Here is a 14,889-nt window from a genome sequence, read left to right on the forward strand (position 1 = left end):
TTCTGATGTCACCAAATTATGGCATCTAAGAATGGTTCATGTCAGTGAAAGAGGTCTAGCCGAGTTGGCCAAGCAAGGATTGCTATGTGGTCAACAAGTCGGGAAGGTAGACTTCTGTGAACATTGCATTTTTGGGAAGCAATGTCGAATAAAATTCAACAATGCAGTTCATTGAACAAAAGGCATGTTGGATTATATATATTCTGACTTGTGGGGTCCTTCCCAAGTACCTTCTCATGGTGTAGCAGATATATGCTAACTTTCATTGATGATTATTCAAGGAAGGTTTGGATCTTCATTTTGAAACATAAAAGTGAAGCATTTGTCAAGTTCAAACAGTGGAAAACCTTGATCGAAAAGCAAACTGGGAGGAAGATCAAGCGACTGAGAACTGACAATGGCCTAGAGTTTTGTAGCAGAGAATTCGGAAACTTTTGCAAGGATCCTGGTATTGTCAGACATTATACTGTGAGGCACACTCCTCAACAAAATGGACTTGCAGAACGGATGAACAGAACCTTACTTGAAAGGACAAGGTGTATGTTGTCAAATGCTAGATTGCCAAAACAATTGTGGGCGGAAGCTGTCAATACAACTTGTTACTTGATCAACAGATGTCCATCAACGGATATTGATTTTAAAACTCCAGAAGAGATGTGGTCGGTGTTCCTGCAAATTATGATAATTTGAGGATATTTGGTTGCCCTGCATATGCTCATAACAAAGAAGGAAAACTTGATGCAAGAGCATTGAAATGCATTTTTCTTGGATATCCTGATGGTGTAAAAGGATATAAGTTGTGGTGGCCAGAGAAAAGAAAATGTACTATCAGTAGGGATGTTACTTTTAATGAAGCTGAAATGCTAAAGCCTCATAAAGAGTCTTCAAGTGAAAACAAAGACCCTAGTATCTCGGAGAAGGTGGAGTTTGAGGTGGAGCCAACAAAGGAAAATGCATTTGATCAAGAAGAAGAAGTCCATGATGCATCGACTAGTAGTGATGTATCCCAATTGCAACATTATCAGTTGGCTAGGGATAGGCAAAAGAGACATATAAAACCTCCTGAGAAATATGGTTATGCTGATCTGGTGTCTTATGCTCTAAATGTTGCTGATGATATCAGCAATTGTGAGCCACAATCATATGAAGAAGCTATCAACAATAAAGAAGCTTCCAAATGGATTTCTGCCATGAGAGAGGAAATTGAGTCTCTTCATAAGAATCATACTTGGGTTCTTGAGAAACGACCAAAGTCTCAAAAGGTTGTTGGATGCAAATGGGTCTTCAAGAAGAAGGAAGGAATTCCTGGAGTTGAAGATGCAAGATTCAAAGCGCGATTAGTGGCCAAAGGTTTTACACAAAGAGAAGGAATTGATTTCAATGAAGTTTTCTCCCATGTGGTAAAACATAGCTCTATTCGCATCCTACTTGCCATTGTAGCTCAATTTGATATGGAACTTGAGCAACTAGATGTCAAAAAAGATTTATTAAATATTGGCTTAAAAGAAAAAGAGAATGATGTGGTCAAGAAAAATGAGTGGCTATAATGAAACCTTTTTTGTAGTCAATGAGAAGAAGAGGTTGTGGTGAAACATCTTTGTTTTTTGCCGTACAATCCTCAAGGCTTTGGCTATAAATAGGAATGCTCCAAGCCATTGTAAGACACACCAATATTCTAGCTTTAATGCATATTCTCTCTTCTTCTCTTGTTCTAATATTGTGAGGAATATTTTAGTGTTTAAGATATACTTGAGAGAGAGTGATATTGAGTGTGCTTGGGTTTTGGGAAGTGAGTGAAACACTTGAATGAACTTGTAATTCTCTTTTATCATAGTAATAGTATCATTGTTGCTCTTCAACCGTAGACGTAAGCAAATTGTTGAACCACGTTAATTTCTCGGTGTCATTTTCTCTATTTAAATTTCTCCACGTATCTTCCGCTAGAACACAAAATCAAACAAAACATAACCAAACTTCACAATTATAACATTTCGACATGTTTTTTAACATAATGAATTTTATGTTAATTTATTGTTGACTGAAACTTCTATAAAGTAAGCATGTGTATAAGTGAGAAAATTATCCACCTTTAATTAGTTAAAATGCACAAGGTTTTATCTCACTAAATGATCAACAAGTGGCTACGTCCTTAGATAATCTATAATGTGATTTAAAGAATATAAATTGGTATAAACAATATTTGACACTACTTTCGACTATGACGCTCATCAACTAAAATACTAACATCAAATATAATAAATATAATACTGTTTATTTTATTTTTGAAGATTTTAGATTAACTGAATTAATCGAAATTGAAAACACCCAAAGAATTTAAGACTAGTTGTGCTACTATATTGGGGATAAAGGATAAACTCCATAAATTTGTTAGGTTTGAATCTTATGAATAAAAATTATTTTAGGAGAGTTTTGTCTTAATGAAGTATTTATGGCTTGACTCAAATGAGTGAAGATCCAATGTAATTTCTAAACATGGGAGCATTTAGAAAGAATAAAAAGCAACAACATAGGCATGGCTGTATATATGTGCTATAATTTAGCTATTTTTATTTGAAAAATAGTATTATTTTTTTAGTATTACTAAGATATTTCTTCACCTTTTTTTGTCAATGAATTAATCACTTTCGAGATTCGTGAATTAATAAGCATTAACATTTTGATAAAAATAATATAGATAAATACTAAATAATAAGTCAACAATATAAAAAAGTTAACATAAATAATAAACTTTCTAATTTTCATAGACAAATGCTATTATATTATTATATTTTTAGTGAATATGATTTGAATCACTTTTTATCGCTCTAATTTTTACACCTTTCATCCACCTTATGAGTCCCAATTATAACAAGCCATATTCAGACCATTTATTAGATAAAGGGGTGTATTTATTTATTAAATTAGGATCCTCCTCATTCATATGATGTATGATAAGGCAAGTGCATGTCTCCCTTTATTTTTAATATTAAAATTTTAATTTTATTATAATTAAAGAGATATAGGTCCTTAAAAATTAGATTTTTTTTTGTTTTTTGAAGTATTTTTTTTTTCTGAAGAAGAACTCATCTATTCAAGTGTTGTCTTCCATCACTGAGCCCATGTGTTGTCTACGTACATGGATAACATACAAGTAATAGCCCCACACCCAACATTACACATTTATATAACCGAAAAATAATATTTATATAATGGGATGTAATCTTGTAACATATGATTGATATTAAAAAGTGAAAAAATAAATAAATAACAAACCAGTAATAATCATGTCAACATAATACTTCATTGGTTTCAAAATTCTAAACAATAATAATAGAGTATAAAATATATACATTATCATCTACCATTCATTTAAATTACTTTTTTTAAATAGTCAACAATAATTAAATATCAATAGTAGATGATACAATAACAGTGTATAAAATTCATACACTGTCAGTACATAAATATCATGTAAATGTCATCTTCATTATAAAAATGATAGATGAATTAATATTTGTATTTAAAATGGAAGAAATACCCATTAATTAAAGAGTAAATTACACCGACACTCCCTAAGTTTTAGTAAAATTACACAAATCACTTCTCACTTTTCTAAACTTACACAAACCTCCCTTAGTTTTATACTTTCATTACACTGACCACCCCTGTATAAGAAATAAGTGTAATTTTTTAAACAAAAAATGTGATAAATCCAATTAAGTTAAACAAAACATGATATATTGTGTAGACAAGTCTAAATAATATACAAATCAATGTATCTTTATTATTTTTTTGTTACAAAATGCATCAACAATTATAAAGAAATATTGTTTAAATCACTCTTATAATATAGTGTAACGAACCAAAAATAATAAAGATACATTGATTTGTATATTATTTAGACTTGTCTACACAATATATCATGTTTTGTTTAACTTAATTACATTTATCACATTTTTTGTTTAAAAAATTACACTTATTTATTATACAGGTGTAGTCAGTGTAATGAAAGTACAAAACTATGGGAGGTTTATCTAAGTTTAGAAAAGTGAAGGGTGGTTTGTGTAATTTCACTAAAACTCATGGCGTTTCAGTGTAATTTACTCTTAATTAAACATCACTAATAATTCAAGAGACATTTTTGTGCCAAGAGTATATTCTCATTTTTTTTGTAAGGAACTAATCATTTTTTGGATATGTAGCTGCCCATTCCTAACAAATGTTGTTTTCGAAAATCAAATTTTTAACATTTTAATCATCCTATAGATTTAATAGGGCCTTACATCATTAGACCAAGTTAATTAGAGAGAGTATGACAACACATCACAATCAAAAACCAAATAAACATACTTGTAAATGACATACTCCTCATAAGTGTAGTTGATATTAATTGAAGACAAGAATGCACAACATTTCAACGTCCCATAAACTAGGAACCATTGTTCACCATACACATGTCCTTGCAATATTATCACCATAACTTTCAAGATTGAACCATGCCCAACTATATAACAGATAATTGTAACTATCATACTATGATTCCATCCAAATCCACACACCAATTGGAATCTTAAATTTGTGGTGCTCTCTCTATATCTTCAGTTATCAATGCAATCAGTAACTGGTTTTAATTGCAAAAAATGGAACATTATTCGGATTCTTGGAGTGACTGGTTTTAATTAGTGGCATGTCTTAATATTCTGAAACCAAAAAATCAAAGATTCTAGTGGTACACCAACAACAACATAATATCATATATTAAATATGAGAAAAATTGTCTTAATCTTCTATTATTGTTTTATTTTTGAAATGTCCAATCATGTACACTTGTAAATTGTAATAATATGAATGGTTAGGTATATGGTACTATTTTTTCCATAATTATGTAAGTCATATTTTTTAAAGTTTCCTTATTCCTAATATAAGTCACTTTAAAGTGCTTATGTAGTATCAAACAGTATATACCAAATATACTCATTCATAATTACATCATGTATTTATTATTCTTTATATATTTCATTTAATGAATGGATGATACTTTAATATAAGAGTGTAATATATATGCAATAACAATATAAATATTTATAAATAGTTAATATATTATTTATTATTCATTTGTATTATTTTCATTTAAAAGTCAATTATGACTGAAAATAAATGGTGGATAATATATTGACAAAATGACATATATAAAAAACTTGTATAATATCCATACATCCATGTTTTTCTTAATATAAATAAATGGAGGGGTGCTTTAATATACGTGAATTAAATATAATTAATATATATATATAGTCCATAAAGTTACTTACATACACACTACATTATTAAGGTGTATTAATTTATATTTAAAAATCAATAAAATTTAATATGAATGAGGATATGATAGTATAAAAAACTAGTATAAATTTTTTTCAATAAAAGTCGAAAGTACAACGTTGTGTCAGTAAAAAATAAAGTAAAAAAAATGATACATCTTTTTTTCCCCATGATTTAAAATGATACATCTTCTTATTACATTATAAAAAGCAACGATTTTACTTTTTCGAAGAGGAATTAATAAGATAATTTTGTAAAGTGATATATGATAAGATTATGTTAGATTTGTGTGGGATGAGAATATGAATAAATGTGCTCCACGTTAATTACACGTAAGTGTGGTTATTATCTGCAATGTTTAGAACAAAATGCAATGTTTCAACGTTTAGGAAACCACATTATGGCGTGTCAGTGTTATCCAATTCCTGTCTTTCTCCCCGACCGTTTCGGCTCTTAAATACTATAAATAAACTTCCCTCCTTTCTTCTCAATCACAATCTCATCATCTTCTAAGCTCCTCTTCTTTTTTATTACTCATTTCTCTCTTTCTCTTCCTACATATCTTACCAATAATCTTCTCCATCTATTTATTTATATGGTATGTTCTTATTCATCTATTATTTGTCTCTCTATTCCGCAACTTAACTCACTCTTCTGAGTGAACCTCTCGGTTTCGGGTAAGATTATGTACATCTATCATCCGGGAAGAGAAATGATTGGAGCCTTGTGCATTGGTTGTTCTTTTATGTTTATATGTTTCCTTACTCATAACATAACACATGGACATACATGTTTCAAAGCGGTTATTCTCGTTTTCTCGTAACTGAGATTCGGTTGATATATTGCTGTTTTCATTTTCAATGGCCTTGATTCATTAGAATCCTCAAGGACCTGTTATGATTTTTCATTTACAATTGAATTAGATATCACAAAAGGTGGTGATTAAATTAATAATTATGATGTCATTTTTATTAAATTATCCTTTTGTTGATCGCTTTGAGTTGACTAATTAATAACTATGTTTTCAACAATTCATCTATGTCTGGCTCTGCATCTCATTTAATAGAGTTAGATAACTTTGTTATTATTTTTTCTTTCACCTAGACCTGATTTATTTGTGAAAATGTTTAATGTTTTTGCATTTTATTTACAAGTATGTCTGTTTCCTTTTTTTTGGAAACAGTCTTGATAGGTTAAGGACCTCGTGCACCATTTCTGGTGAAAACAACAAATTTTTGCTAGTATGTACATTTTTGTCATGAGTTGCCCTTTTATTTGAAAAACAGAATGAAAATAGGGTAACATATTTGTAATTATTATTAATAAAACTATAAATGTTATCACAAGCCAACCCTTAGTTTTTTCTTTTGGTTCATTTCTGATTTGCATTATTATATTGAGATTGAGATGAGAAGACAAGTGTTTATGATATTTCTTGAAACACTGGTAGATAAATCTTTGTTAGATGTTAATCCTTAGTTTGCTTCTTATATTTCACATGTCTGAGTGATGTTTGTGAAAAGGAACTTTAATTTCTATTTTTGTTTCACTTTCAATCAATGTTTCCCTATCGAATATGTATATTTCTTTATTCAAATTTTCTAATTCTTGTGTTATTTGAACCATTTAGCTGATATGGACTTGAAGAGAATGGAACTCAAAGGTAGCTAAGTGTTACCAGCTGATAGAACAGCTTTTAACAAAAACTTTTAGGCATCAGTGCAATGTTTGAGGGAAGATACAACCTGGCAGCTCAAGATATAATTCGCCGAAAAAAAGTAAGAGGGTCTACTGTAGTAGCAGAACTTCTGTTATGGAATTTGAATCACACTGGACAAAGCACAGAAAGTCATATGCTTATATTGCTCAATCGATTCGTTGCGCAACATCTTTCATGCGTTGGTCTTGTAGAATCCCAATTGGCGAAGGATATATATGAATTTCTTTAGTTAGATGCTACTGAGGAAGATATTTTTACTTAGTTTGGTTGATTGATAGCGGAAAAAAATTATTTACATTTTCGTATTACATTGTATGTGTGATTGCTGATTTAAGCTATGCCTGGTTTCGTTACTGGAAAGAAGAGATTCACAAAATCAAAAATGTGTTATCCCAATTTGGCGAATGGGGATGAACTAACTCTTTCAAAAAGCAACCATTTTGTGAAATCTGAGGCCATGGATGATGAAGATAGTCCCATTTTATCTGGTCTGTCTGATGACGTTTCGAAGTATTGCCTTGCGCTCGTGCCTCGTTCCGACTTCTCAGCTATGGCTGGTGTCTGTAAGAGATGGAGGTGCTTTATTCAAAGCAAAGAATTTATAACTGAGAGAAAACTGGCTGGAGTGCTCGATGAATGGCTCTATATCTTAACAGCGGATAGTGAAGGAAAAGGTAGCCACTGGGAGGTTATGGATTGTCTAGGCCGTAATCGCCGATCTCTTCCACCAATGCCTGGTCCAGCAAAGGCTGAGTTTGAAGTGGTGGTTCTAAATGGAAAGCTTCTTCTTGTGGCTGGCTATTCAGCGACTGATGAAACTGCCTCTGCCTCAGCTGAGGTTTACCAATATGATTGTTGCCTCAACAGGTATGCTTTTGTGATGCAATTTAACTGGAAAACTTCAGAATTTGCTATATATGATAAATTCCTAACTTCAGAATTTGCTACATATGATAAATTCCTGCTATAAATTGAACCAATGGAATACATATTCATAATTTATGGAATTTAATGATACATATGTTATGTCAATGAAGATCTGATGTGGGAAATCTTTAATTTCTATCAATATAAATCTGTAATGCAGATCTTTTGGGCCTCTTATTTTTGTTCTCAGAAACAATAAGGTTTAGGAGCTATCCATAGTGTACCAGCAAAAAAAAACAAAAGATATCAATCATATAATCTTATAAACCTTTGCTTGTGCAGAAATCTGAATCCTGATATATGGTTAACCGGCGACCATACTCAGCCTCATTTTTATACTTCATACTCTGCTTGGGCTTTATATCTGCATTTATTTGCTTATGCTCTTTCTTATAGATAAATACCTTTGTAATTGATAAAGTTGTATGCCTTTGTCTAATGCTCACCTTTTTTCAAGTAATGAACTATCTTTGCATAGTGCAATATTAAAGTTTGTGGTTGCTATTGCAGTTGGAGCAGATTGTCAAACATGAATGTTGCTCGCTATGACTTTGCTTGTGCTGAGGTCAACGGCTTGGTTTACGCTGTTGGAGGCTACGGGGTAGACGGCAACAGTCTCGCCAGCGCTGAGGTGTACGATCCAGATACTGATAAGTGGACACTAATAGAGAGCCTCCGTCGTCCAAGATACGGATGCTTTGCCTGCGGATTCGAAGGTAAGCTCTATGTGATGGGTGGAAGGTCAAACTTCACAATTGGAAATTCTAAGTTTGTTGATGTTTATGACCCTGAGAGCCACAGCTGGTGTGAGATGAAGAATGGCTGTGTCATGGTCACTGCTCATGCTGTACTTGGAAACAAGTTGTTCTGTATGGAGTGGAAGAATCAGAGGAAGTTGGCAATATTTAGTCCAGAGGACAATTCATGGAAAATGGTACATGTGCCTTTGACAGGGAGCAGAAGAATTGGTTTTAGATTTGGGATACTTGATGGTAAGTTGTTGCTATTCTCACTGGAGGAAGAACCCACATATAGGACTTTGTTGTATGATCCAAATGCTGCAGCAGGGTCGGAGTGGCAAACTTCTGAGATAACACCATCTGGTTTATGCTTGTGCTGTGTAACTATCAAGGTATGAATGCTATCGACCTTAAGGGTTTGCTTGCAAGTTAGTTTTTAAAGGGGAGGGAAAGGAAATGAAGGATTTAAGAGTCATCTTACAGATGTATTTCATGACTCGGAAGTCTTTCCCTTCCCTCTGTTGTCTTCCAATATCCAACTCGTAAATAGACCCTAAGAGGAAAGAGAGTTGGGATTAGAGCTATGGGCCTTTTGTTGTTTTAGTAGGATGGTATTGATTATGTTGCCAGATTTTAGTATTATGCTTTTGCTTATTACTATTAGTTTTGTTATGTCATGCCCTCTATAGTGGCTTATTTCTATTCTTCTGGTACTGATGGACCTCAACTTGGGGCACCGCTAATTCAAATTATGGTGGGTGATATACCTATTAACATTAAGCACTTAATAGCTCTGCTACATTGTTACATATCATTATGTTGTTGTAGAGTGATACTTTCACATAATTTATGATCACAATATTTTGTTTACATTTGAATGTGAAAGTAAGATATTATATTATTATCCTATAGCTTGAATTTGTGAGGGTTTCGTTTGTGGTGGCTTTACTTTTGCAAATATCCTTCTTGTTTTAATATATAATAAGTATTTTTCTGTCAACACTTATCAACTCAGCTTAGGAAAAAGTTTGTATGCATTTTTAGAGTTCTATATTTGGGGTACTACAATTTCGATACACAAACAATAAAGTATAATAGAATTAACTGTTATTAAAAAATGAAAGTTATAAAAATAAGAGTGTAATATATATGCATTGTCAGTGTAAAGATTTATACATAATCATCTACCATTTATTGACATTACTTTTTAAAAAAAAATTAACGATAATTAAAAATGAATGGTAAATGATGAATTGTATAAAACTTTTATTATGTTACATTTTTTCCTAAAAACAAATAGGATATTTGTATAAATATGACTACTCTACTAAATTGTAGTAAGTACCATTGCCCATGTAGAGAAATGAATTAAAGGGAGTAAATGCTCAGGTTTGTCCCGAAATAAAAATGGTTTTTAATTTAATTAATGAAAAATGAAAGAATAAACTTAGTTTCATCCTTAAATTCAAAATAATTCTCTTTATTATAAAAATTAGGTAAATTTTATACCACAATAATTATTTAATGAGGGAAATGCCATTTTTTAAATAACGTTAAGTTAGAAGTTCATTAGAGAAAATGAATAACTATGCGTATTTGAATGAAAAATCCATTAGATAATGGTGTGTTGATTATAAGTTACCTGTGTTATTAGAACTTGTAGAATTACTAATACAATGTTGAAGTCATATTACAAACAATATGTTTAAGCATTAGAAATGGAAATTTTGAAGGATGAATTAACCTTAACAAATTTTGATATTTTTAGAAAAAAGAAAAGAATAAGTAAGTGATTTTGCATTTGATTTAAGTTTTGGCGCCATTGAAGGTAGTTAAAGCAGTTGAATCAAATCTACAAACACCCCTTCCAATTTAAATCAAACACAGATTCCATCAAAACTTCTTTCCTTCCTCACATCACAATGTTTGGTTCTTCCTCCTCCTCCGCATTCGGTACTCCATCTTTCGCTACACCAGCCTTCGGTTCACCGTCTTCTACCCCGGCGTTCGGTACACCATCTTCTACTCCAGCGTTTGGTTCTTCCCTCTTCAATACACCATTTTCTTCTCAGCAGCAGCAACAACAACTGCATTCATTTCAAAATGCTCATATTACTACTCAGATGGCTAATGTAGCTCCACTTCCTCTCTCTTTCGCTGATCGTGATGTTCAAGTACTGTAAACCCTATCCCTCATTTTCACTTCCGCTTTTGATTTATGCTTTTTTAGTTCCTTTTAGCTAAATTGATTTGCGTTTTTTTGTTTCTGTTTTTTGATTAGGCAATCGTTGATTCTTATAAGGATGAGCCTGGAAACCATAAATATGCTTTTAAGGTATTCTCTTAACCAGTAATGTTTACTTACATGTGTATTATTTCATATCTGCACGAATTAGAGTTTATGTACACTTCTGAGGTGAATGTTTGATTGAGATTCCTCACTATCCTTTTTCTTTTTTGCATTAGACGATTATACAAAAGTGATTTTTTGAGAAGCTGAAAAATATAGCTTCTTAAAAAGCTGAATTTCAGATTTCTGCAGCTGCTTTTTTATTGTAAAGGCCCGCCAAACAAATATGCAACTGTCATGAGTGCTTTTTAATAAAAAAGTAATATATTTTTTTATTTTGTGTGTAAAAAAAAACACATAAAAATGGGCCCTTACAAAAGTATTTTTCTTTTCTTGGTTTGGTGTTTAATCGTGGAATTTGTGCAATTTGATTGTGAAATATTGCATGAAACCTCTTTTATCTGATATTCATGTCAATGTCAGAGTTGTACTTATTCATCTTCGATTTGCAGCATTTGTTGTTCAGTGTTACAGAGCCACAGTTTAGGGTGAAGCCTGCTGGTGTTTCAGATGTAAGTTCCTTCTCTCAATTTATATTTTCCCTCTAAATACTCGTTTCAGTTTAGTGTCCTGTTAGAAATGAAGGTGAAAATTTTCGGGATAGATTTTACATGAAGGTTGAAATTTCTACCTTGAATTTAAAGGGGATAGCAAACTGACTTCAATTGTTTTGTTCTGTGTAAAGCTCTTAATTTTGTCCCACAACTTGTCTAACTATGGAGAATAGTTTATTTTGCCAGATCATGTGGTCGGAGGCCATGGGGAAGCTTGAGGGTATGGAAAATGCAGATAGAGAACGACTTTGGCCTCAACTTGTTCAGGGCTTTAAGGATCTTTCACATCGTCTCACGGTAAACTTTATTAGTTCTAAGCTTCTGGTTTGTATACTATTGTAATGTATTTGATCTCGAGGGGTTAACTATTAGAACTGTACTTCTAACATGTTAACTTGAATGTAAGATCATTTGCAGAAAATGCATGCTCATCTGGGGCCTTTGTGGACTGTGGCTTCTTTGTCTAGTTTTATGTTTCTTTATAATATCAAAACATGGGGGCACCTCATGAGCATTGATGCTGATTGCTGAACATCAGAACTTAATTTTATACTTTGTTATTTGCATAATTTGCCTTGGTTGAACTCTCTTGTGCCTGTGGTCGGTTCATACTGGCCTGATTCACTTGTAATGCAGATTCAAGATGAGGTCATTGTTTCAGATACAGAGAGGTTACGTATAACGCAAAGCAATTTTAAAATGGTATTGTACTCCCCTCCGCACTCGTAAGTTCAATGTTAAAGTTTGCTGACTTTATTTTCAGCATGTATTGCTGACTTGTCTAATGCTTTTTGCAGCTCCAAAGACATTTTCAAGCTGATACTCTTCCGAGGATTCAAAGAATGAAACAGAAAGAACAAATTCTTAAGCAACGTCTTTTAAAAGTAGGAACTCATGTTTGAGAAAGAAATTGAGCTCTCCATTGTATAATTTTTTATGGCAGCTTGACTAGCTTTTTTTTTATTTAAAAAACATGAAATAGCTGTAGTGAGCAGTTGAGTTTTTCTATAAATAATCTGTTTCTTCTTTTGTCTTGTGTTCCTCTCCCTCTTCTGCTCTCTCCAGATTCCCCTTGGAATTCTGATAATCATATTGATAAAAGGTGCCAACATGCGTTGGATTTTTTATGTTCATTGCTATCTTGTTAATGAATCTTCTCATGTATTATGACTGAAGGTAATGAGAATAGTGGAGGCCTTTGAGGGAAAAGGCTGCCGTATACCCTTGACTAAAGGGGAAGCTGAACTAGCTGAGAAATTAGCCACAATAACTCGACAGGTATTATTTTTTATACCATCTTCTGCCTCCTTGCTTTATTTCTGAGATGTGAGATGAGACTAATTCGCAAATATCTTCAGTTGAAAGGATCTGGAGCAGATTTGTCTACAAGGGTACAAAACCTATTATCGGTATCATGTGTTCAGACATCTGCTATTGGATTTGGTGGTTCAGTTTATCTTCCAGGATCAACCAAAATTCATGTACAGAGTCTTGCTGACCTGCAGGAGGTAAGTGGTTATGTGATTTTTGTTTGATCATGTAACAATTGGATAATTTTTAATCTTCAACCAATATTGTCAAGATTTACACCCCCTCTGTCTCACATAAAAACAAACCCTTCTATAAATTTTGACAATTGTTTTGTGATGTATTTAGTGCATTCAAAGAATTCAATGTAATAATGCCCTGAATTTCTGCATGCAGGTCTTACAACAGCAGACTGAGGCCATTGCAAGACTTGGCAGTGTTCTGAAGCGAGATATTTAGGATATGGAGATTATGATGGCTGAGAACACAGGAGCAAACTGAAAATGGGAATTCAATCTGAACTTGATGATGAAGTCCTTACCTTTGTATCATTTTTTCGAATGACAGTTTGGGTTTTTCACTATTTTCATTTCATAGAATAACATGATTGGCAATTTTAGTTGATATAGTTAGCACAAAGACAGTTGGTAAATGGGAAAGTAATCTGAATTGGCATCCTTCAAACTGACATTATGACCCTGCCCCTACCAGCAAAAAGAAATTCATACATTCAATTCAATTACCTGCATTTTTTTATGTTTGGATGGTTAATAATAAATTTAGAAATTCAAATGCACTTATAGTAAAAATTACTGGATCTTCAAGGCTTTAAACATTTTTCTAATGACTTGGACCTTAAAATCTATTAGGCTTTTGGGTTTTCCCTATCCAACTCTTCATCCCATCTTCTACGCTGCACTATTGTTGCCTGGTTTATTGCAGCAGCTAAAATGGCAGTGAAACCCACCATTTTCAAAACCTATGATTAATCATAGGAGTTGTGTTAAACCAGTGGTTCCACCTTCAGACAGAAAAAAATAATATAAGATGTAGCAAATAATATCAGACATCTTTTCCAGCCTAAAAATTAGAAGACATGGTATATACAATAATGTGTAGACAAAGTATCAGATCACCGAAGAAGCCTGATCCAGCAACATGTTATGTTATTCTGTTAGATCATACAGATTTTATAAAGAAAACACTGATTTCTCATTTGGAAATAAGCTACTCCATTTACGAGCATGCTTTAGTTAAAGAACCCCAAAGTTGGTGTCTGTTCCCGTCACTTGATGTGTGCCGTTCCTTAGAATGCAAGTCACTTGATGTAGTTGATGAGCATTGTCAAAACTTGGCCTTTGATGTTCACCTTAATGTAAAGAACGAAGGGAGAATGAGTGGTATCCTTTGGGTGTGAGGATTTGAAACAAGACTTCAAATCATCTCTACTGAGTTTGTTTCCTCATTGGATGTTGAGTGTGACAATAATTCTCACCCCTGAAAATTGGAGACCCACCAGTCATTGAACTAAACTTTGTTTTTCACTTAAGCTACTCTTTATAATCACATAAATTAGTTTCTTCTCCAACTATTCAGCTTTATGGAACTCCATGATTTTATTGTTCAATATTTAACAGATGACAACTGGCTTAAACTTTACAGCATAGCTATGAATGACTGACACCTGAAACAACCAAATTTTCATGAAAAAATGAAAATGGCCCAATGGCATCACACCAACATACAAATAGATTTCATTAGCCAAACAACCATGCTGTTTCAAAGGATAAATTAAACTGTAGAAAAGTCTAAACACATTGGAAAAGAGTTGAAAAGATTATGTAAGAGTACAGAATGTATATATTTTCAGTTATTTTACACAGTCAATAATTTCTAGAAACAATGGATGTAACAAGTGTAGGCATGTGAAGGCTACAGTAAAAGCAACTCACTTTTGTCCTTAGAAATGTA

The 14,889-nt window shown here is 32.6% G+C and overlaps 2 protein-coding genes and 2 long non-coding RNA genes across 4 annotated transcripts; 3 read left to right on the plus strand and 1 right to left on the minus strand.

The window, feature by feature from the left end:
• On the plus strand, positions 5,704-7,145 carry LOC109362789. Its single transcript, XR_002109444.1, has 2 exons — positions 5,704-5,917; positions 6,950-7,145. It is a non-coding gene; the product is annotated as an uncharacterized LOC109362789 (long non-coding RNA).
• On the plus strand, positions 7,196-9,505 carry LOC109362788 (F-box/kelch-repeat protein At1g67480-like). The gene is made up of 3 exons (XM_019608809.1): positions 7,196-7,279; positions 7,362-7,906; positions 8,477-9,505. The coding sequence occupies exons 2-3, from the start codon at positions 7,377-7,379 to the stop codon at positions 9,102-9,104; spliced, it is 1,158 nt and encodes a 385-aa protein (XP_019464354.1). The 5' UTR covers positions 7,196-7,279; positions 7,362-7,376; the 3' UTR covers positions 9,105-9,505.
• LOC109362790 lies at positions 9,096-9,657 on the minus strand. The gene is made up of 2 exons (XR_002109445.1): positions 9,429-9,657; positions 9,096-9,387 (listed from the first exon to the last, which is right to left on the minus strand). It is a non-coding gene; the product is annotated as an uncharacterized LOC109362790 (long non-coding RNA).
• LOC109362791 (nuclear pore complex protein NUP54-like) lies at positions 10,374-13,684 on the plus strand. The gene is made up of 9 exons (XM_019608810.1): positions 10,374-10,880; positions 10,988-11,041; positions 11,509-11,568; positions 11,797-11,907; positions 12,247-12,312; positions 12,408-12,494; positions 12,787-12,888; positions 12,969-13,118; positions 13,315-13,684. The coding sequence occupies exons 1-9, from the start codon at positions 10,629-10,631 to the stop codon at positions 13,375-13,377; spliced, it is 945 nt and encodes a 314-aa protein (XP_019464355.1). The 5' UTR covers positions 10,374-10,628; the 3' UTR covers positions 13,378-13,684.

This window comes from Lupinus angustifolius, chromosome LG12, assembly GCF_001865875.1.
Source record: "Lupinus angustifolius cultivar Tanjil chromosome LG12, LupAngTanjil_v1.0, whole genome shotgun sequence".
Taxonomy (NCBI): Eukaryota; Viridiplantae; Streptophyta; class Magnoliopsida; order Fabales; family Fabaceae; genus Lupinus; species Lupinus angustifolius.